Source organism: Nannospalax galili, unplaced genomic scaffold (assembly GCF_000622305.1).
Source record: "Nannospalax galili isolate Female #2095 unplaced genomic scaffold, S.galili_v1.0 scaffold841, whole genome shotgun sequence".
Classification (NCBI taxonomy): Eukaryota; Metazoa; Chordata; class Mammalia; order Rodentia; family Spalacidae; genus Nannospalax; species Nannospalax galili.
In genome coordinates, this window is record NW_008345000.1 from 596,687 (window position 1) to 620,126 (window position 23,440).

The 23,440-nt window shown below is 41.2% G+C and overlaps 1 protein-coding gene across 1 annotated transcript in view; it reads left to right on the plus strand.

Moving 5' to 3' along the window:
- The window catches only part of Rpap3 (RNA polymerase II associated protein 3), a 48,109-nt gene that overhangs the window by 22,440 nt on the left and 2,229 nt on the right, over positions 1-23,440 (plus strand). The window contains exons 9-16 of the mRNA XM_008841302.2: positions 1,311-1,438; positions 6,530-6,651; positions 8,869-8,939; positions 9,046-9,147; positions 17,540-17,772; positions 18,902-19,088; positions 19,754-19,851; positions 20,479-20,579. Of these exons, the coding sequence (XP_008839524.1) occupies positions 1,311-1,438; positions 6,530-6,651; positions 8,869-8,939; positions 9,046-9,147; positions 17,540-17,772; positions 18,902-19,088; positions 19,754-19,851; positions 20,479-20,579 (1,042 nt within the window). The remainder of the gene's footprint in view (positions 1-1,310; positions 1,439-6,529; positions 6,652-8,868; positions 8,940-9,045; positions 9,148-17,539; positions 17,773-18,901; positions 19,089-19,753; positions 19,852-20,478; positions 20,580-23,440) is intronic.

Below are 23,440 nucleotides of genomic sequence, written 5' to 3' on the forward strand. Positions count from 1 at the left end.
TAGTTCCCATCCCCAGTCTTAGCACTTGGGAGGTAAGAATGCAAGACCATTCTCAGCTCTGTAGGCTTTGAGGCCAGCCTAAGACACGAGACCTTGCCAGTGAGTTTTCAGTTCTTCTGTCCTCCTACCCTTCCCTCCCCCTCCCCTCTTGTTTCCCTTCCCCTCCTCCTCCTCCTTCTCCTCCTCCTCTTCCTCCTCCTCCTCCTCTCCTCCTCTCCTTTAACATGCTGGGCACGGAGCTACATCCCCAGCCCTACCTCCTTTCTTCCCTATTTTATTCAGCATATTCATTTTATTATTTTATTTTAATTTTTGAGACAGGGCCTCACTATGCAGCCCTGACTGGCCTGACTTGCTATGTAGACCAGGCTGACCTTGAGCTCACAGAGACCCTGTCTCTGTTTTCAGAGTGCTGGGATTCAAGGCATGTGCCACCACACCAGCTTTGCTCATCATATTCATGCCTCCCGAGTGCTGGGACTACAGGCATGCGCCACCGTATCTGGCTCCATTTTTTTTTTTTCTTTAATTAAAAACTTTTTATGTGTGTTTTGCCTGTGTGGATTTAAGTGCACCAAATGCATGCAGGGCCATCAGAGGGCGTCAGATCCTCTGGAACTGGAGTTATGGACAGTTGCTAGCTGCTGTGTGGGTGCTAGGAACCACGTCCTCTCAAAGAGCAGCCAGTTCTCATCACCACTGAGTCATTTCTCCAACTCTACCTCCCCCAGCCCATTTTTTATCAGTTTCTAATATAACTGAAGACTTAGAGTAATGTTTGTATAATATTTAGTAGAATGACAAGTGTTGTGTTGTAGAGTAATGTCGCAGTAGACATTTTATCCTTTTAGTGCTGAAAAGAGAATAGCATCATTAAAAAAATTCATTTTATTTTTGTATTTTTAATTTTGTGTGTGTGTGTAGTGTGTGTTATGTGTGTGTGCACCTGTATCTGAAAGTGCATATACTATGTGAAGGCCAGAGGGTCTTTGTCACTTACAATCTTAGCTTCTCTTACTGAACCTGAGGCTCACCAACTGGCTTGACTGACTGACCAGGTAAGCTCCCTGGAACCTCTTGTATCTACCCTCAAGGGCAAGGATTCCAAGCTAACGTCACCAGGCTAGGGATTTACATGAATGCTGGGGATCCAAATTTAGGTCCTACCTACTGGGCCATCTCCCCAGTCTCTAAACTAGATTTCTGGCAACCAGATTGATTTAATATTTATATTTGGTATGTTTAAGATTTAAATTCAGTTCATTTTTCTGTGTACATTCTGATTTTCATAATTTTCTCCAAAACAATAGGGGAATGGATTTTTCAAAGAGGGAAAATATGAAAGAGCAATCGAATGCTATACTAGAGGGATAGCAGCAGATGGCACCAATGCCCTACTTCCAGCTAACAGAGCAATGGCCTATCTTAAGATTCAGAAGTAAGTACTGCTTACCTTCTCCTTTTCAGGATGAAAATTTACTGTAGATTGGCACAAGAGCTATATCTTTTATTAATTAGTAATAATCATTCTATCTTTTGATAGCTTATGAACTTTTTTTTCTTTTTGAGACAGGGTCTCCCTGTAGTCCCAGCTGGCCTGGAACTCACTATGTAGACCAGGCTGGCCTGGAACTAAGAGATTGCCTGCCTCTGCTGGGATTAAAGGTGTGTGCCACCACACTTGGCTGAACATTTAACAGTTTTAAAATTTAAAAATATTTTTATTTTATGTATATGAGTGTATTACCTGCATGTATGTAAGTGCACCTGTGTTGTGCAATGCCCATGGAGGTCAGAAGAGGGCATTGAATTCCCCTGGAACAGGGAGTTATGGATGGTTGTTAGCTGCCATCTGGGTGCTGGGCATCAAACCTGGGTCCTCTGCAAGAGCGGCCAGTGCTCTTAACCATCTCTCTAACCCTGCTTATGAAAATTTTGATCTTGCGTATTGGTTTAAAAATTTTAAGACCTGAGTTCTTTAGGTTTGTCCAATGCCCCAAATACCGTCTTAGAAGTGAGAGAGTAATCTGCATTTATGAGTATACCATTGTGTTGGTTTTATTACTTTAGTTGATAATCACCTTAGTAATGTAGATCAAGTTAGCAGAATATAGTTTAAATTCAAAGAAAATATGACTCTTTTATTTTTATCTTCATGAATGTTTTGTCTGCATGTATATAAGCACATCACATGGAGGCCAGAGGAGGATAGCAGATTCCCTAGAACTAGAGTAACATGGTTGTTAACTGCCATGTGCTTGTGGAAACTGAACCCTGGTCCTCTGCAAGAGCAGATGTGCTCTTAACCATCGAGCCATCTCTCTAGCCCCTAGAATATATAACTCTTATTTGTATTATTTTTCTAGTATATATTTAAAAATATTTTTAATTTTGGGCATTGTAGGGCATGTCTTTAATCCCAGCACTCAAGAGGCAGAGGGAGGTGAATCTCTATGAGTTCAAGGCTGGCCTGGTCTGCATAGTGAGTACCAGGGCAGATGGGGCTACAGGGAGACCCTGCCTCAAAAATAATTTAATTTTTTTTCCTAGTATATCTTTTAGTTTCACAGAGGCTAATGTAGAACACAAGTAGGGTAACTTTTGAAGCTTGAACAATTCTTCATAGCTTGAGTTCCTATAACTGTCAAGATGAGAGCTGACTAAATTGACTGGTAGTGGGAAAGGGAGAGCTAGCAGAATAGACAGTTACCTACCAGCATGTGGGGGAACAGCAAGGTAAGAAATCCACTTCCTGGACTGGGGACATTCTCAGCGGGTAAAGTGCTTGCTGTACAAGCATGAGGGCCTGAGTGTGGACCTCTAGCATCGCATAGAAAGCTGAGCATGGTGGCACATTCCTGGAATCCCAGCACTAGAAGGTGAGCCAGGTGGATTGTAGGGGTTTGCCTGGTCAGTATTCTAGTCAATTGGTGAGCTCCAGATTCATTAAGAGACCCTGCCCCTAAAAGGTTGAGAGTGACCTCTGGCCTCCACATGCACATGCGGGAGCACATACACCACAGAGAGAGACAGAGATAGAGACGGAGAGACACCAGCTAATGTATGTTTCTCATGTGGTAGTGAGTTTCAGTAATTGGCATCAAGAGATCAGTAAGGCATGCTTGAGTTACAGTAACAAGGTCTACAGGCAGGCAAATTGGAAATGTAGGCTGGTGGATGCTTAGAGTGCTGATGAGGTGCTAATAAATTATGTGGCCAGAAGTGTGGGGCAGGACTCTAGTTGTTGAAGAGGATGGATCCAGAACATATCTAGGTTCCATTCTTGAAGTGAAACACAGAGATAGGACAAGAAAAGAACCCAGGTCTGTTAGCACTAGGAAACAGTGTTAAACGTTGGTCCCAGAAATAAGGTAGAATCTTGGTGTTAGAACTGGAATCTAGCTATGACTTGGTTTAGCAGAGGGTTCACTTACTGCTGATTGGGAATAGGCTGGAGTCTAGAGCTGGAGGAAGCATAGAGCAGGCAGACCTGAGGTCAGAAGAGCTTCAGGAGCCAAGGCTAGGCAGGGATTTTGCCATTATCTGAACTATATTATTTCTATTTTGTATTAGTTTGTCTTTCCCATCATCTAAGAGGTATGCATAAATTGGATTTTTCCAAAATCCAGTTTACAGTTGAAGTGCATAAGGGATATTTAATGATTTTAAAACACATGAATCTATTGTGAAAGATTAATCATCTGCCTTCTTGGAGATTTCAGATTTTTAGAATGAGTGAATTTATTTTTTTGTCTTCCTAAACATTTATCTTGTTTTTTTTTTTTTTAAATTATAGTAGTTTTCTGATTTATGTATATAGCAAACATTTATTGCACTAAAATGTGTTAGGTGTTCTGTAGGCACCATGGAAGGTATTAAGTATATAGAGAGCAAATGTACAGATCCTTTTAAGAAAATTCAAGTTTCTTTGTTTTTTGCGGGGAGAGGGTCTCCCTGTAGCCCCAGCTGTCCAGGAACTGCTGTGTAGACCAGGCTGGCCTTGAACTCACAGAGATCCACCTGCCTCTCCTTCCCAAGTTCTGGTACCACCTCACCTGGCTTTTTTTGAGGGGGCGGGGCTTGAAGTTTCTTAAAGGAGAGGCAGAAAAGGAGACAATGGTAATTAAAATACACTGTGATGACATTATGAGGGACATGGCATGTGGGTACACAGGTGGGAAGACCATGGGTACAGATGAGCACAGGTGTGAGAAAGCAGACATGGAGGAGTTCAGAGCTCGTAGAACCCCGACAAAGTAGCATGAGTCAGTGGGGTGAAGTAGAGGGGTTAGTAAGGCTGTGTCCTACAGGTTCAGATGTGGTAGGGGGTGGAGAGATTCACGATCTCTATGGCTGTTATCCAGGACACAGTGGCAGAGATAGGGGCAGGGCCTGTACAAGTCCCTTCAAATGGGAAACTTATGTAGTCACACAAATAACAAATACACTGATAGGAGCATGAACACACATGGTCTTCATCTTGCTTTAAGTAGTAAATCAGAGAAATCAGAGGGGGTAGTAATCCCAGCACTTGGAAGGTAGTGGCAAGGAGGATCAGGAGTTTATGGTCATCCTGGCTATGTAGCAAGTTTGAGGCCAACTTGAGGTACATGAGATCCTGCCTCAAAAAACCAAAACAAATAACAAAAAATAAAACCTCTGATATTATTTTAAAAATACGATGTTGGTACAAAATAAAGACATACACACACACACATACACACACACAAGAAATATTAGGTCAGGGCTAAAGATAAGGCTCAGTGGTTAAGAGTACTGGCTGCTCTTGCAGAGGATTGGGATTTGATTCCCAGCACCTACATGGTGGAGTTACAACCATCTGTAACTCCAGTTCCAGGGGATTCGATGCCATCTTCTGGTCTCTGAGGGCTTTGCATGATATGGTTGGCAGTGAAGGGAAAACAAGCATAAATAAATAAATACATCTCTACAAATATGAGGTCTGTTTTGAGGATAGGATGGCATTTATTTAGGCTTTGGGAGAATGTAGTCATAAGAGATTGAAGAAATACTCTTAAAAATTTTTTTTTTGGTCTTTTTGAAGCAGGGTCTCCCTGTAGCCCCAGCTGTCCTGGAATTCATATGTAGACCAGGCTGGCCTTGAACTCACAGAGGTCCTCCTGCCTCTGCCTCCTGAGTGCTGGGACTATAGGCGTGCGCCACCATGCCCAGCTTAAAAATGTTTTTATTTTATGTGTTATGAATGTTTTGCCTTCATGTATACAGGTGCACCATGTGCCAGAAGACGCATCAGATCCCATGGAACTGGAGTTAGAACAGTTGTTAGCTGCCATTTAGGTGCTGGGAACTGAACCTGGGTCCTCTAGAAGAGGAGTAAGTGCTCTTAACTGTTGAGCCATCTCTTTAGCCCTGAAAAAATTATTCTTAATGCAGGTTTTCAAACTTGAGAAAGTAGTGCAGTGAGTTTAGGTATCTTTTGTCTAATTTTAATAAGCCATACCTTTTCCTCTATATTATTATGAAGCAAGTCACAGATTATTGTAACATTTCATCCCTAAAGAATATTTCATAAATAGCCATAATACTGTTTGCTACTCCTAATAGCAATAATTATTGTTTTGGGAGGGTCTGAAGGTGTTTTTGGTTTGTGTGTGTTTGTGTTTAAGCTGTTCTTAGCTCTTTTCTTAAAAATAGTAGACTAATGCCTGTCAGTTTGAACTGATGGTTGCTTAGCTGAGTAGTACTTATTCAAAGAATCATATGATGTGTCACCACATACATAATGAACCTTGAATTTCATGTAGATTGTTTTTTTTTAAGCGTTAGGTACTATGAGGATTAATGAAGCTGTATCAGGAATCCTATAACACAGGTTGGAACTGCAGTGCCGTTACATGTGGAGGGGTAGAGATGGCTGTCAGCACTGCTGTTTTGTCCACTCTGCTCATGTTTACCATCGTGGAGTCCACCTTTCCCGTAGACTCCTCCCTGACTTCTTGTAGTCTGACACCTTACTTTTTCCTTCCTTACACGATGGTTCTGAGATACCGTGGGAATGAGAAATTTTGAAAATAGCCTTTGCTCTCAAATACAGATTTGAAAATTGTTAATTGAAATTACATGCTTTTATAATTAGAAGCACTCTTGAGAGCTGGGCATGTGTATGCTTTAATCTTAGCACTTGGGGAGCTGAGGTAGGGGGATTGCATGTTTTAAGCCAGCCTGGGCTTACTGTGTATTAAGACTTATTCTCAGAACAGAACAGAAGAAAACAGTATGAAAAACAGCTTATGGTTGGGCATGGTGGCACACGCCTTTAGTCCCAGCACTTGGGAGGCAGAGGCAGGCAGATCTCTGTGAGTTCAAGGCCAGCCTGGTCTACATAGTGAGTTCAGGTCAGCTGGGACTACAGGGAGACCCTGTCCCAAAAAGACACACACAGACACACACACACACACACACACACACACACACACATACACAGCTTGTGTAATGTTTTCTATAAGTTGCATTTTTTTCTAGTTAATAATCTTGTCATGTTCAATAGATATGAAGAAGCTGAAAGAGACTGTACCCAAGCTATCTTACTAGATGGCTCGTATTCTAAAGCGTTTGCCAGAAGAGGAACTGCGAGAACATTTTTGGGAAAGATAAATGAGGCCAAACAAGGTAAGATTTCTAATAACTTTCTAATAACTTCTATAAGTTGCATTTTTTTCTAGTTAATAATCTTGTCATGTTCAATAGATATGAAGAAGCTGAAAGAGACTGTACCCAAGCTATCTTACTAGATGGCTCGTATTCTAAAGCGTTTGCCAGAAGAGGAACTGCGAGAACATTTTTGGGAAAGATAAATGAGGCCAAACAAGGTAAGATTTCTAATAACTTTCTAATAACCTGGATGCTCACCCTGAGATATAGCAGAGAGTTTTGTAGCTTCCCACAGTTTAAAGATACTGAATTTAGCAAAGTATATTATGGAGATCATGAATAAGCTTGAAGGATTGTACCTTCCAGAGTGTGCTTGACTTGATATTTATAGTGTTCTCTGCCTCACTGCCAACCAAACTGAATGGAAAATCTGAATTATGGGTGAGCAGAAAAAACAAGAATGAGAAGAGAGGGAGCCAGCTACTGGGGCCTGGGAAATAGTAGGAGGCACCTCGCCAGCCACTCTCTTTCATAGTACTTTTTTATTTTTAGTTTTTGAGACAAGGTCTCCCTGTAGCTATAGCTGGCCTGAATGTGCCCGCCTCTGCTTCCTGACTACCGGGATTACAGGCATGTGCCACCATACTGGGCTGAATCTGACCATGTTAGATATGCCACATAGAAGGACTCATAATAGTTTTTTTTTTTTTAATGTTTTTTGATTGATTTTATTATTAGTGTGTCTCTGTGTCTTTTTAAGACAGGTTCTCCCTTTAACCACAGCTGGTCTGGAGCTCACTATGTAGATAAGGCTGGCGTTGATCTCACAGAGATTCACCTGCCTCTGTTTCCTCAGTGCTGGGATTAAAGTTGTGTGCCGCCATGCCTGCCTTTATTTTTATTTTATGAGTGTTGTGCCTTCATATATGTAAGTGCACCCATGTTGTGTAGTGCCCATGAAGGCCAGAAGAGGGTGCTGGATCATTTGGAATTGGAGTTATGGGCAGTTGTTAGCCACCATGTGGGTGCTGGGAACTGAACATGGGTCCCCTACTCTTAACTCCTGAGCCATCTCTCCAGCCCCCATGACAGTATTTTTGCGTGTGGTTTATTTAACTTAGCATGTTTTCAAGCTTTCTATGTGCTGAGGCATACATCAGAATTTTTTTCTTTTTCTTTTTTTTTTTTTAGTTTAAAAAAACCTCTTTTTTACATTGTATGTGTAGATCAGAGGACAATTTACAGGGGATCTTTTCTCTCCACCATGTGGGTTGAGTTCTGGGGCTAGAACTCAGGTTGTTGGGCTTGGTGGCAAGTGCTTTTTACCAGCTGAGCCATTTCACTGAATCTTTCTCAGACTTCTGAGACAGGGTCTTACTGTGCATCCCTGGCTGGCCTAGAACTCACTTTGTAGTCCAGGCTAGCCTTTGAACACACAGCAGTCTTTCTGCCTCTGCCTCCCAAGCACTGGGATTACAGGCTTGTGCCACCACACCTGGCTTCATTCCTTTTTATTTTTTAAAATTTGAAAAATTTATTTTGTTTTATATGTATTAGTGTTTTGTTCCTGCATTTATGTAAGTGTACCACGTGCATACAATGCCCATGGATGCCAGGAGGGGCATCAGATTTCCTGAAACTGGAGTTAAGGATGGGTATTAACTGTCAAGTGGGTGCTGGAAATCAAATCTGGGTCTTCTGCAAGAGCAGCCAGTGCTCTTAACTGCTGAGCCATCTCTCCAGCCCTTCTTTTCTTTTAAAAAACTGAATAATATTCTAGAATGTGGAATTCTCTTAGATTCTGTCCACTTGGAAAGCTGCTCTATCGTTTGTTAGTAGTGTGAGCTGTGCTAAGTCCCTAAGTCTCAGTTGTGTCATCTGTAAACTAAGCCTGTAGTAATTCACAGGACCATGAGACAACTAGAACAGCTCTCAGTAAACACTGATTCTTACTGTAGCTCCTCTATTTCTTCATGTCCTGAGCAAAACTTCTCGTGATAAAAATGAGATTGCTGTCAAGTGTGGTGGCATGTTTATAATCCCAACACTTGGGTGGTGGAGGCAGAGAGATCAGGAGTTTAGGGTGCTCTTTGGCTATATAGCCAGTTCAAGGACAACGTGGGCTACATGGGAGCTTGTCACAAAAGAAATTACTAAATAAATATATCATGACTTACTTATATCATTACTTCATGAAGTAATTCACTACTTTTTTTTTTTTTTAATTTGCATTAGATTTTGAAACTGTTTTACTTCTGGAACCTGGAAATAAGCAAGCAGTAACTGAGCTTTCCAAAATTAAAAAGGTAAAATATTTTCTTCACCAAGATATGGTCATATTATCTGATACATAGATTTGTTCGTTATATAATTAAGAATATTCTGATAGTTATTGACAAATTTATTTTCAAGGAATTAATTGAGAAAGGACATTGGGATGATGTCTTTCTTGACTCCACACAAAGACACAATGTGATAAAACCCATAGAAAATCCACCTTGTCTTGGGTCACCTGTAAGTAAAGCATTTCTATTTTTCCTCTGCCATTTGAATATTACTCTTCTATTACTAGAATTGGAAATTGTTGAATTAGTAAACTTTAAAAAATGTTGAATACTCTTCCTGAGGCCTTTTTTTTTTTTTGTGTGTGTGTGTCCTCTTAGGACAGGGTCTTCCTGTAGCCCAAGCTGGCCTTGAACTTGCTATGGAGACCAGGCTGGCCTCCATCTCACAGAGATCCAATCATGCCTGGCTTTCTGAGGCTATTCTGATACTCTTTTAAAGAAAATTTAATTTTTATATGTATGAGTGTTTTGTAAGTACACCCATGCATGCCCATGGAGACCAGAAGAGGGCGTCAGATCTCCTGGAACTGGAGTTACAGTTGTAAGCTGCCATGTGGGTGCTAGAAATTGAACCTCTGTCCTCTGCAAGAGTAGCCAGTGCTCTTGACCACTGAGCTATCTCTCCAGCCTGTTTTAATATTCAATAAATGCCTTAAGGCATTTATTGATAAAATTAGAGAGAATTCAGCTTTTTGGAGTTCTTGTGTTATATTTTATTTAAACATTTGTACATAATTTTCTTACATGAAAGAATTTGTATCAGTTTTATTTATTTTTATGTGTATGAGTGTTATGCCTGTATGTGTATAAGTGCACCCATGTCATGCAGTGTTTGTGGAGGACAGAAGAGGGTGTCATATCCCCTGGGATTAGAGTTACAGATGCTTGTTAGCTGCCATATGGGTGCTGGGATAGGAACCTGGGTCTTCCGTAAGAACAGCCAGTGCTGTTAACCTTTGAGCCATCTCTCCAGCCCCAGTTTTATATATTAAATGTTTATTTATTATTTTATGTGTATGAGTGTATTGCCTGCATCTATATAAGTGCACACCTGTTGTGCAGTGCCTCTGTAGGTCAGAAGAGGGTGTCACATCCCCTGGAACTGGAGTTACAGATGGTTGTTAACCACCATGTGGCTGCTGGGACTTGAACCTGGGTATTCAGCAAGAAAAGAGTAGCCAATGATGCCGGGCGTGGTGGCGCATGCCTTTAATCCCAGCACTCGGGAGGCAGAGTTTAAACTCTGTGAGTTTAAGGCCAGCCTGGTCTACATAGTGAGTTCCAGGACAGCTAGGGCTACAGGAAGACCCTGTCTCAAAAAGACACCCCCCCCCAAAAAAAAAAGAGTATCCAGTGCTCTTAATTGCTGAGCCATCCCTCCAGCCCCAGTTTTATGTTTGTATGTGTTAATTCTTTCATTTCTGGAGTTTCTGTTTGGGTCTTTTTTAGTGTCTGTTTCCTTGGCAATTTTTTCCTCTGTGTCTTTAAAATTGTTCCATCAAGTTACTAATTCTCATCCACTTTGCTACCTTTCTTGTCTGTGTCCTGAACAATATATCGCCTTATCTGTCTACTTGGGTCCTCTGTATGGTCATTGGTCCCATCCCTCCAATCTCCCACCCCACCCCCTTTTTAGGGGGAGAGGTGGTTTTGAGACAGTCTTCAATAAGTAGTCCTGGCTGACCTCGGATGCAGAGTTCTGTTGAGTTCTGCCTCCAGAGTGCTGGGATCAGAGGTGTGCACCCCCACGCCTAGCCTGTCACGGACCCTTTTTAGGATAGGTCTCTGAAATTTTTTTATGCATATCAGCTATCTTATATCCGTTTTCCAGGTTTGAGACAGTGTCAGCTTGTGAGTGTGTCATAGTGGAATGTTCTCTCATCTTTGTTTATATTTCTTTGTTGTGTTTTGTGCATCTTTGGGACCTGTGTGTCCTCTGGATTTTAGTTTTCCCCCTTAATGAAACTTTTTGTGTAAGTCATCCTGGTAGATTGTTTTTGGTTGGATTTACTTTCGGGGAGAAAGCTGATGTAGTACCAGCTGTGATGGCTTGACAGCAGTGTAGCTGCAGAAGATGGCACGTGCACTTTGCTGTGTCCCCTGTGAGGTGTAGAGATAGGAGCACTCAGAGTACTGACTAGGCAAACTGCAATTGATAGTTCTTCGGGCGTGGAGGTATGTGTATCAGTATTTAAGTAGTGAAGTGGAAAGGGAACGGGGAAGGAGGCAAGAGGTCATAAAGAATGAGAAGGAAAATGTGCACATCAGAGAGAGAAGGTGTAGAAGGAAGAACAAACAAAAAATCCTTTCCCAGTGAGATACGAGCTACAACACAATTAAACAGAGTACAAAACTAGTACTAAAAATCTTTAATGTGTATGTGTTCATGTGCACGCACACATGTATGTGACATCAGGTGTCTTCCTCGATTCCCCTCCACCTTACGTTTTTTGAGACAGGGTCTGTCATTGAACCTGGAGCTCATCAGTTCAGCTAGACCGACTGACTAGCGAGCCCTAGGAATCCTCCTTTATCTTCCCAGCTGTGGGGTTACAGGTGTGTTCTGTCACACCTGGCTATTTCACATAGCTCCTGGGGGTCCCAACTGAGGTCCTCATATTCCAGAGGCAAGCACTTACCGACCAAGCCATCCTCTCAGAACCACCAGTGCTTTCCTTTGGGAGGAAAATCTTGTCTTAATTCTTCTTGCTGTAGCTTTTTTTCTTATTTCTCTAGGGGTGGGTTTTTTTTTTCCATATATATTTATTTATTTTGTGCACGCGCATGCGGTGTGTGTATGTGTGTGTGTGTGTGTGTGTGTGTGTGTGTGTGTACATGGACAGAGGCCACAGGAAGACATCCTGCTTTATCACTGTCCACCTTATTTCCTTGAGACAGGGTCTCTCACTGAACCTTGAGCTAGATTGGTGACCAGCAAACCCCAGTGATCCTCATGTCTCAGCCTCCCACAGTACTGGGGTTATAGGCTTGTGTGGCCATGCCCAGCTTTTTATGTGAGTGCTAGGGATTTGAAGTCATGTCCTCCTGCTTATGTAGCAAATGTTCTTTCTGCTATGAGTAGCTTTTTTGTTGTTGCTGTTTTTGTTTGTTTTTTTGAGACAGGGTCTCACTATGTAGTTTTAGTGGAACTTGGTACATAGACCATACTGTCCTCGAACCCAAAGAGAAACACTTGCCTCTGCCTCCCAAGTCCTGGGATTAAAGGCATGAATGAACCATCATGCCTGGCCCATTAAGTAGCTTTTTATAAAATTTTAAATTATTGTATGTGTATGAGGGTATTGCCTGCATGTATGTAAGTGCATCCATGTTGTACAATACCCGTGGAAGACAGGAGAGCATTGAATCCCCTGGAACTGGAGTTACGGATGGTTGTCGGTTGCTATATGGGTGCTGGGATTTGAACTTGGGTCTTCTGCAAGAACATCCAGTGCTCTTAAGTGTTGAGCCCTGTCTCTGGACCCCATGAATAGCTTTTTATCGTGATTTTCTTTTATCCGAACTCCCAGTCTCACGGGTGCTGCTTCCGATCCGTCATCCGCTCTGACAGCTCTCCACTCTCCACTAGTTTTATATTTTGTAGAGTTCTTGCTTTCTTGATTTCATTACTGTTCTTCACTTGGGTTCTTACTACAGTAGCCTTGTGTTTTGTGAGGTGTTAGATCTCAGGTCAGCACAGAAGAAAAAAATTGAATATAGGTAAAATTATCCTTAAAAACATACATTGTTTGAGGTATATTGTAGCATTTATCATAAATCTAACAAAAGCTATTCTTTTCCTGTAGTATTGGAATAGAGATGCTGGCATGGATTTAACAATATACTTTATATTGAACACTTAGGGCTTAATTTATTTTGACAAATATGTTTGATGTGATTCTGGTAATTTCTAGTATTTACGTAATACTTTCAGTATATGTATGTAATATTACAAAATACAAACTTTAGAAGAGTTTATACATGCAATCTTAAGGTTTAAAGAATAATTATAAAATGAGTACCCTTGTAACTAGTTGCCAGATGAGAAAATGAAGTTGGTTTCCCCACACGGCTTGTGTGCGTGTCACCAACCACAGTTCTTGCTCCGCCTCCCAGAAAGAAGCACCTGCACTGAGGGTGAGTCTTTGATAAAAATGATTGAGATGAGGACGTCAGAGCAAGCAATTGTATCGTCCTTGATTGATTGATTGATCTTTTTGAGACAGAGTTTCCCTGTAGCTTCAACTGGCTTGGAGCTCACTGTGTAGACCAGGATGGCCTTGAACTCAGAGATCCGCCTGCCTCTGCCTCCCAAGTGCTGGGATTGAAGGTGTGCGCCACCACACCCAGCTCTGTACCCTCCTTTCATAAAGGATAAAAGGGAGGCAATGGAAGCTTTTGCTGTTTGTATTTGGGTTAGTAGCAGATAGAGGTCTTTAATACTTTTTCAGTGTTCTTGTGACTGTGTTGCTGGCCTGGAACTCAGAGAGATCATCTTGCTTCTGCCTCCTGAATGCTGGGACTAAAGACATGCACCACCTTGCCCGACCACATTATACTTAATTTGCTTCCATACATTATACTTATTTTTTCTTTGGTCTTTTTGAGACAGGGTTTCCCTGTAGCACCAGCTGGCCTGGAACTCAGAGAGATCATCTTGCTTCTGCCTCCCGAATGCTGGGACTAAAGACATGCACCACCTTGCCCGACCACATTATACTTATTTTTATATAATATATTAATTTGCTATTATTCTATTCTTTTAATATGATTTAAACTTATACAAAATTTCATAAAAATTAATTTAGAAATTTACAAAAAACCTGCCTTTGTTAGATATTCTCCATTATAAGACAGTGTTGTGTGGTGAGTCAGATATCTTTTTTAAAAAAATATTTACTTTTAGCCGGGCATGGTGGCGCACGCCTTTAATCCCAGCACTCGGGAGGCAGAGGCAGGCGTATCTCTGTGAGTTCAAGGCCAGCCTGATCTGCATAGTGAGTTCCAGGACAGCTGAGGCTACAGGGAGACCCTGTCTCAAAAACACCCAAAAAAATAAATAAAATTTACTTTTATGTGTGTGAGTGTGTTGTCTGCATGTGTGTATGTAAGTACATCTACATCATGCAATGCCCAAGGAGATCGGAAGAGAGTATCAGATTTCCCTGGAACTGGAGTTACGAATGGTTGTCAGCTGCCTTGTGGGTGCTGAGAATTGAACCTGCTCTCTTTACTGCTGAGCCATCTCTCCAGCCCCAGGGCAGATATCTTTATAAGTCCTGTCCTGAGACCATTGTTTTTTAAGAAGCTTTTACAAATTTGTTAGGTCTTCTCCACCATTTATAAAAACCAGTTTATCTTGATAGTTATGAAAGCGCAGTGTGAACTTGAATCTTCTGTAGCATTATTTCCAAACCTGTATGAAGTGAAAGATCTGGGAGTGACCCATTTTGCAAGTGACCCAACATAATCGTGATTAGTGCCCTATTGAGGAGGGAAAAGCGCTGTTTATTTTTAGTAGATCACTGTGATAAAATGTGGACATTCAGAAAGAAATAGAAGATGGAAGCTGGGTGGAAGCCTTCGGACTTCATTTTACACTAAGAAACTTCGAAATTTTGAGCAGTTGCCTAATTTTGTTATGTTATCCTTCTTGAGAGTAACTCAGGTTAGTTTATATCAAAAGGAATAGGTGGTAGATGGTACCGTGAGTTCAGGTAAAGTAATTTCCTTTTCAGTTTCACATCGGCGGTGAGGACATTTGGTCACTGGAGAAAGTGGCCGGGAAGGAAAGGGAGCTGTGCAGTGTGTGGGTCGGGTGGGCGTTTTCAGTGGCACTCTGCGGGAGATAGCAGACACAAAGCCGCCAGGGTCTGGGCTTCCCACTAGCTGATAATTAATGAGTTACACAAAAGTTTATGTGTGTGCCTGTGTTTGTATGTGTCACATATGTGCAAGTGTCCGCAGAAGACAGAAGAGGGAGTCAGGTCTCCTGGAACTGGAGTTATCAGTGGTTCTGAGCTGCCTACTGTGGGTGCTGAAAACTGAATTCGAGTCTTCGAAAGTAACTACTGAGGCATCTCTCTAGCCCCTGAATCAGTTTTTCTTGATTTCTTAGTCCCTGCTAAACAGTTTTATTTACTGTTTTTCATATTTCTGTTTCATGTGAAAGCTTCATCTTTCTACTTGGTCCATTTTCTCTTTCTTTTGTTTTTCTTAAATTTCTATTTCATTTCACAATTATTGTGATTATTTTGCGTGGAATATGTATGTGTGCAGGGATAGGTGGCTAAGTGGTTGGGGTACACATACCATGGTGCATGTGTGGAGGTCAGTGAACGATTCTCAGGAGTTGATTCCCCCACCGTGGGTCCTGGGGCTCTAACTCAGATTGTCAGGCTTGCATGGCAAGCATTTTTTTACCCACTGAGCCATCTAGCCACCCCTCAGTTTCTCCTCTGTTTGTTCTTATCTTTCTTTCCCTCTTTCTTTTAAAATGGCAATAAAACAGAGCTCAACAGAATGTTAAGTTGTTTTCAACAATGGGGATTGAACCTAGGGCCTCAGGAATAATAGCCAGTGAAAGCACTTTGCGACTGAACTATGTCCCCAACTCAAATTTTATACTTTTAAAAATATTTTTTAGCATATATTAATTATACATACTAATGGGTTTCATTATGACATTTTCATTCATATATTTCAAACATATTCACCTCCCAAAAGTTAAACTTCTGAGCCATTAACTTAATACTACTTTTAAAACATTACATTATTTACTGTGTGTGTGTACATATGTAGAGATGGGAAGACAGTGTGTGGGAGTTATTTCTCTCCTTCCACCATGTGGGTCCCAGATACCCAACAGGTTTATCAGGCTTAGCAGCAGGTACCTTTCCCATTGAACCATCTTATCAGGCCCCTTAATTAACCTTTCTTTCCATGTATCTTTTTTTTTTAATGGCTCACACCTGTTACCATAATGCTCTTCCCTCATTCCCTCCCTGTCATCATCACTGACCCTAAGTGACTTGTGATAACCACTGCTTTATACTTACTAGAGATTTTTTTGTTGGGAAATATGTTAATTAGGTTCACATTTACTTACCTCTTGTCAGTGAAAAAATTTGAGTTTAATGTGACCATATTGATTTAATTCATACTACTAGTTGTTAATTTTTTAAAAAAATTACTAGCACATATCCATTCTTGGTCCATATCTCCATAGAAAACTGTTGCTGCTAGAATTTTCAGTAAAGGGAAGGCCTTAAACTTGCTGATAGGACTCTGTTACAATTTTGGTTTTAGCTCTTTCATTTATATACATTCGTCTGTTAATAGTTCTTACCTGTAGATCTTATTTTCAGTAGATCTTGCTTCGGCTGTATCAGTAGAATTTCTGCTTCTAATTTTAAATTAACATATGTTAGAAGTTTTCATATTTTGTATTTATAACTTTGGTTTATGATTCAACTGCATTTAGAGTATCTTGAGAAAAGTTTTCTTTTTTAAAATAAAAATTTGAATATGAATAAAAGAAAAAAACGCCCCTTTTCTGTCTTGTTTGTTTGTTTGTTTGTTGAAATAGGGGCCCTTGACCTCACAGAGCTCTACCCGCCTCTGCCTCCACCTCCAGCGTGAGTGCTGGGATTAAAGGGTGCACTGCTATACCAGGAAGCTCCCATTTTTCTATCACAGAGCTGCAACTGTTACCAATGCAAAATTGTAAAGGAGCTTTTACCCGTTTTCAATATGGCTGGTAGAACAGTAGCTTCTCAGGTTCCATCTGAGTCTAGTGTGGTGATGTAGCAAAGAACATTGTTACATTTGGTGCCTATAAGAGAATATTGTAAACTTAAGAAATTGAAAATGTTTGTTACTTATGATGACCTGAATAAACAATGAATGTCACTTATTAAATTGGAAAACCTTTGAATAACCGTTACCAACTTTGTTATTTGGCCAATCTGTCACCCTGGGCTGGACTTACCCATCTGTTACGCACTTAGAAAGCACTTAGGGGTTGGTGTTGGCCCATTTCCCTTGGTGCTGCCTGGAACCTGCCCCTGTTCCACTTCCTTCAGGTAGCCTGCAGTGCTGCTGCGGGGACGGCTGCATTTTTTCCTCTACTGTTTGAAGGTAGAGTCCAAACTCCTTAAGTGCACACAGGCTCCCCCATCGGCTGGCCCCAAGCGTCCGTGCAGGCTTTGTGTGCAGCACTCTCTGCCCCACCACGTGCAGAAGGCTGCCCCTCGGCCCGTGGGCCACACCGCAGTCCGCCTTCCACTGTGCTGCTGGTCCTGCTGCTGCCCTTCTGTCATCTGTGCTTTTCCTTTTATACATACTGTTGCCTTGTAGTCATTATGATGTACGTCTCTTTCCCTCCACTTAGGTCTTATTTGTGTTCTCAGACAGTGTGTGTTTTTAAGTCTGTATGGCCAGCAAATTGGATTATTTAACACTGGCTTATTAACTGTAAAAACATAGCCTTTTAACTTGTGACCCCTAAGATGGGAGACCTTGAATATGTTGATTTAAAAGATGGATTTTAATTGTTTTAGAAACCACTCAAGAAGGTCTTTATTGAAGAAACTGGAAGTTTGATAGAGGCTTTTGATGTGCCAGATAGCACTGCTGCTCACGAGAGTGATCCTGTGGATTTGGCAAATGTAACAGCGCCTGCAGGCACCACAGGCAAGAAGAATTCAAGCCAAGATGACCTTTTGCCCACAGGTGACACTCCAAAAGCAAAAATGTTGAAGATAGAAGAAATCAGTGACACTTCAGACCTGCAGTGAGTAGTCAGTGTTAGACAGTCACCTGTAATGACACAGTTCACTGGAAACTGCTATCACTGAGACTCCTGATTTATACTTATCATTCTGATTTTTTGAACGACCTAACTGCAGGTTCTAATTTTCCTTTTTTATTTGTACTTACTGTGAGATTTTGCTTAAGAGGTAATCAGTATTACTTCACCGAAGGGACAATTTACAGATGATTTAGAGATGATAAAGTGTCTTGATTGATTTTGCACATTTTTTTCCCTAGAATTTCAGTATGTATCTATTTTACTATTTAGCCCCCCCCCATTTTTTTTTAAAGGAAGCATCATAAAAATGTAAACTTTAAATGTCACCACTATTTTATCTATATTGAAGACCATTGGGCACAATTTAAATTTGGTTTAGAATTGAAAAACCACCAAGAACGGGAACCTGTTTAGGAGGGAAGAAGGGAATCAGCAAGATAGGGACAGGGTGGCAGGGGAGCAGGGAGGAATGTGACAAACTATAATGACACAGATGTATGAAAATGTCATAATGAAACCCACTTGTATTGTAATGTAAAAGTTCAATAATAATAAAGCTAGTTCACATGTTTCCTTGCTGATGAAAGGAGAGAAGGTGTAGACTCAATAGGTTTGTTTTGAGCTGCTGGTTAGTCTTCCATATAGTCCTGTCTAGTTTTACACTGCCACTCATTACACCTGTGAAGTTTTTCTGTTTTAAACTTTAAACAGTAATAGTAGTTTTATTTAAGGTAATTGTACCAATTACAGGAAAAGCCTGAATAGGTAGCTTTAAGATATTCCTTCTTGACATATCTTGAAGCTTGGTCAGTCAGTCTCTGAAAGGCCTAGTTGTGAGGATATGTGATATGGTTTGCATTGGGTAGAGGAGGTCTGCTCCAAGGGTGGCTCAGTTAGCCATCCTGCACATGACCATGGCCATTTGTAGCCAGAATGGGAAACTTGCAAGAACATATGTATATATGTTTTATTAGTCAGAAGAACTTAATGCTTATGGGATACAGACAGAAAACAGTAAAGTCAGAAATGAGAAATTCTGTTACTGTTTCCTGTATTGAACTTTGAATTGTTCATTTTTGGCTGGTTGACCAATGCCTCTAAAATATTTCAGAACTCAAGTCAGTTTGAAGCAGGATGTATGTCAGTCTTTCAGTGAGAAGATTTCTGTAAAGGTGGAGCAGACACCTGCTCAGCTTGTCACAGCCGCTCTGCCTCCAGTTCCTGCCAACTCATTCCAGCTTGAATCTGATTTCAGACAGCTGAGAAGTTCTCCAGATATGTTATATCAGTATTTAAAGGTAAGAGAAGAAGCTATAGTTCTCCTGGAAGTAAAAATAATTTCTTTTGGTTATACTAGTGCTGCTGTAATATTTGCTTGTATATTTTGTATAATATGAATGTAGAAAATGCTTTTCATCTCTAGCCTGAAGTACATGGTCCTGGCCAGACTGTTTTTGAAATATTTGTAATCCAGGAACCTTGTTGTTCTTTTTTAGAAGTGAACTATGTGTTAAATTCTAGAGTCTAAAATAACTTAAAATCAGATTTCATGTTTTATGGCCTAAGCTTTGATATTTTATCCTTCAGGATGTGGAAAGGAGACTAGAGTCACTGAGCGTCTTCTGGGCCAAGCAATGCTTACAGTGCCAGGCAGTTATTTTCCTGAAATGAGCTTTTATTTGTTTCAAGAAAGGATTGAATCCTATGAATTCAGCTGAAATGGGAGCTGTCTGGCATCCCCTGACTCTCGTGGTGCCATCCTGTTCCAGGATGTGCCAACAGAGCAGTGGCTATCTGTCTGTCTTGCAGCTCACTTTTACTCTTTCCTGGAGTTATGTTTAAGGTGGCCCCACTAGTTCTCGTTAGTATTACTGTGTAGTAAGTATTCCTGCTGTTTTCTACCTAAGACCTGCAATATGAATGCTCCCACAATTCAGTTTTCTTACTCTTTATTTTTCCCAAGCAAATTGAACCATCTTTATATCCGAAGTTGTTTCAGAAAAATCTAGATCCAGATGTATTCAATCAAATCATTAAAATTTTACATGACTTTTACATCGAGTAAGTTGAATTTTTTAAATTGTATTCTCACATTGCAATGCTATGTTCAATAATAAAATGTGTTCTCTTTGATCTTAATGTTAATATTTTGTACATGGCAAAATTAGCTTTCTACTAAGTTTTACTGTTAACAGAAGTGAAGAGATAACAAGTACAAATAGTAAAGAAGGAGAAAGTTTAAATGAGGGAAAAAGACTTTTTAAAAAAGATTTATTACTTTGGGGGCTGGAGAGAGGACTCAGAGGTTGAGAGCGTCGCCTACTCTTGCAGGGGACCTAGGTTTGGTTCCCAGCACCCATATGGCTGCTAACAGCCATCTGTAACTCCAGCTTCAGGGGATCTGATGCCCTCTTTTGGCCTCTGCAGGCAGTGAGTACATGAGTGTATTTATATACATGCAGGCAAAGCACACATGTAAAAATTTTTTCAGCACTGGGAGGCAGAGGCAGGCAGATCTCTGAGTTCGAGGCCAGCCTGGTCTACATAGCAAGTTCCAGGTCAGCTGGGGCTACAGGGAGACCCTGTCTCAAAAAGACCAAAAAAAAAAAAAAAAAAAGTATGTTGGTAGGAAAAATCAAACTAGCTACTTTTAACTGATCATTTATTTTTATATTTGGATTATTTCAGGAAAGAAAAGCCATCTCTCATCTTTGAAACCTTACAAAGACTTTCTGAACTAAAAAGGTTTGATATGGCCATAATGTTTCTCTCAGGACCTGAGAAAAAGAGTAAGTTCTGAAAAAGAAAGCTTTCTACATCCCCTTATTGTGCTGTGCTCCCTTTTGACTATTGGCAGTTTGTCGTGTATAAGGGGCACAGGCTCAAATATAAGTTAATTGTAATTTAGTGCGCTAAGTGAGATGCAGTTGAATTAAGTACAGTCAAAATTGTTTTCATCTTAGCACTGTTTTCTTTTTTCTTAATATTTTATTATTTTTATTTTATGTGTATGAGTGTATCGCCTGCACGTATGTGAGTGCACCCGTGTCGTGCAGCACTGCAGAGGTTAGAAGAGGGCTTTGGATTTCCCTGGAACTGGAGTTAAGGACGGTTTGTAGCCGCCGTGTGAGTGCTGGGGATCGAACCCGGGTCCTCTGCAGTCAGTGCTCTAAACTGCTGAGCCATCTCTCCAGCCTTAGTATTTTCTTTTTTATTATTATTATTTTTATTTTATGTGTATGAGTGCATTGCCTGCATGTGTGTGAGTGTGCCCATGTCCTACAATGTCCATAGAGGTCAGAAGAGGATGTCGGATCTCCTGGAACTCGAGTTACTTATGGTTGTGAGCCACCATGTGGGTGCTGGGAACTGAACCTGGGTCCTCTGCAAGAACAGTCAGTGCTCTTAACTGCTGAGCCGTCTCCTTGGCAGTATTTTCAAGGCTACATGATATTATCATTCTCCTTGAACAGAGGAAGCAGAGGCATGGAGAGGTTAAAGGGATTTTTTGCTGTTTGTTTCTTGTTATTGTTGTTTTAGGAGACAGGGTCTTACTGTGTAACCCTGGATATCCTGGAACTTGATATGTAGACCAGACTGGCATCAAACTTACATAAATCCACCTGCATCTGCCTCCTGAGTGCTGGTATTAAAGGTGTACACCACTGTGCTAGTCAGGTTAAAGTTTTTTTTAACCAGGGTCACACAGTTAAGAAACCACATTCAGGATCTGAGCCCAGGCAGGCAAGTTCGCAGTGTGGGCTCGTCTTGGAAATGCAGTACATGATGTCGTGGTAGAATCTGCTACCCTGGAGCCTGGGAACAGTGCCGGCTACACTGCCAGGTACAGGACAGATCTAATCCTCCTGAGAGAGGTGCTGTCCTTGGGTTTAATTTCAGCTGAATGCTCAAAGAGGTGGGGAAGAGAGCTGAGGGAGCAGTGTGCATTGGATGTTCTGAGGCAGACAGAGCTCAGAGCATTGCACCAGTGCAGTGCAGCTGGGTTCTAGGTTAGGAGGTGAAGGGGGGCAGATGGTGCGCTTGGTTCCTGTCCCTGGTTTATCTCCGTTTAGAGTAAAAATCAAAATAAAATTTTTAGCTATTTAGTTTTAGGATATATTTCTGTTTGTAGGTAAAAGAAAAATCATTCAAATACAAGAATGCCAATTACTGTTTTGGTTTTTTTGAGACAAGGTTTCAGGTCTCACTGTGCAGCCCTAGCTGGCCTAGAACTTGCTAGGGAGAACTGGCTGACCTCAAACTTGAATCAGTCCTCTTGTCTCTACCCTGAGTGCTGAGATTACAGGCATGTGTCACCATAACTAGTGAGGAATGCTAATTTTTTAACTTTAAAAATTAGAAAAAATCCCAGTATGCTATTTTCAGGTGCTTCCTGTACTAAACATACTTGAATTCATCTTCTTAGGTAGGTCTGTGTTTCTAGCAGTGCGCTGAGTGATTCTGAATCTATAAGGTAGACACTTTTCACTGTGGCAGTACATGCTTGTAATCCTAGCCCTCTGAAGGCTGAGGCAGAGGACTGTGAGTTGGAGACCTGCCTAGGTAACATACAGAAACCCTGCTAAAACACAACAAAAGCACTCATTGAACAAGAGGAAAATACTCTTTACTTAGAGAAGTGAACAAGCAATCTAGGGCTTTAAAAGAAATTAGGATTTAACCCAAATGTTTCTGTTTTATCTTTAAAAAATTTTCGTGTGTGTGTGTTCATTCATGTGTGTATATAAAAAGTGCAGGTACATGTACCCTCCATGGAGAAGACAGTGAACAGAGGACAGCCTCTGGTTTCCCTGTGTGTGTGTGTGTGTGTGTGTTCGTTCATGTGTGTATATAAAAGCGCAGGTACATGTACCCTCCATGGAGAACACGGTGAACAGAGGACAGCCTCTGGTTTCCGTGTGTGTGTGTGTGTGTGTGTGTGTGTATGTGTGTGTGTGTGTGTGTGTGTGTGTATGTGTGTGTGTGTGTGTGTGTGTGTGTATGTGTGTGTGTGTGTGTGTGTGTGTGTATGTGTGTGTGTGTGTGTGTGTGTGTGTATGTGTGTGTGTGTGTGTTCGTTCATGTGTGTATATAAAAGCGCAGGTACATGTACCCTCCATGGAGAACACGGTGAACAGAGGACAGTCTCTGGTTTCCATCTCCCGCCTTGGCCCTCCCCCTGGCAAGGTAGGGTCTCTTGTTTGCTGCTGCGTACCCCAAGCTGGCCCTTGAGCTTCCGGGGACTCTACTGTCTGCCTCTCACCTCAAGCTTGCTACTATGTCCAGCTTTACATGGGTTGTGGGAATCCAGATGCTCACTCATGTGGGGCAAGTCTTTATCCACTAAGCCATCTCTTCAACCTCCTTTTCTAAAAAACATATTTTGGTAGGAAACAGAAAAACTTTGGGGAAGCAAGGCATTCAGAACTTGTAGGTGCAGGCAGTTATTCTGGACTTTACATGAAGAGAAGGCATGTCAGAATCCACTTGGCCTCACAACTTCAGGGAGCCTCGTAAGTAGAGATGTCAATCACTAACGAACACGAATCATGGAGTCAAAGGTGATGCAGGCCTAGTTGGCTTAGTTTTTGTTGTTACTGTGTTGAGACAGGGTCTCATGTATCTCGGGCTGGTCTTGAATTCACTGTGT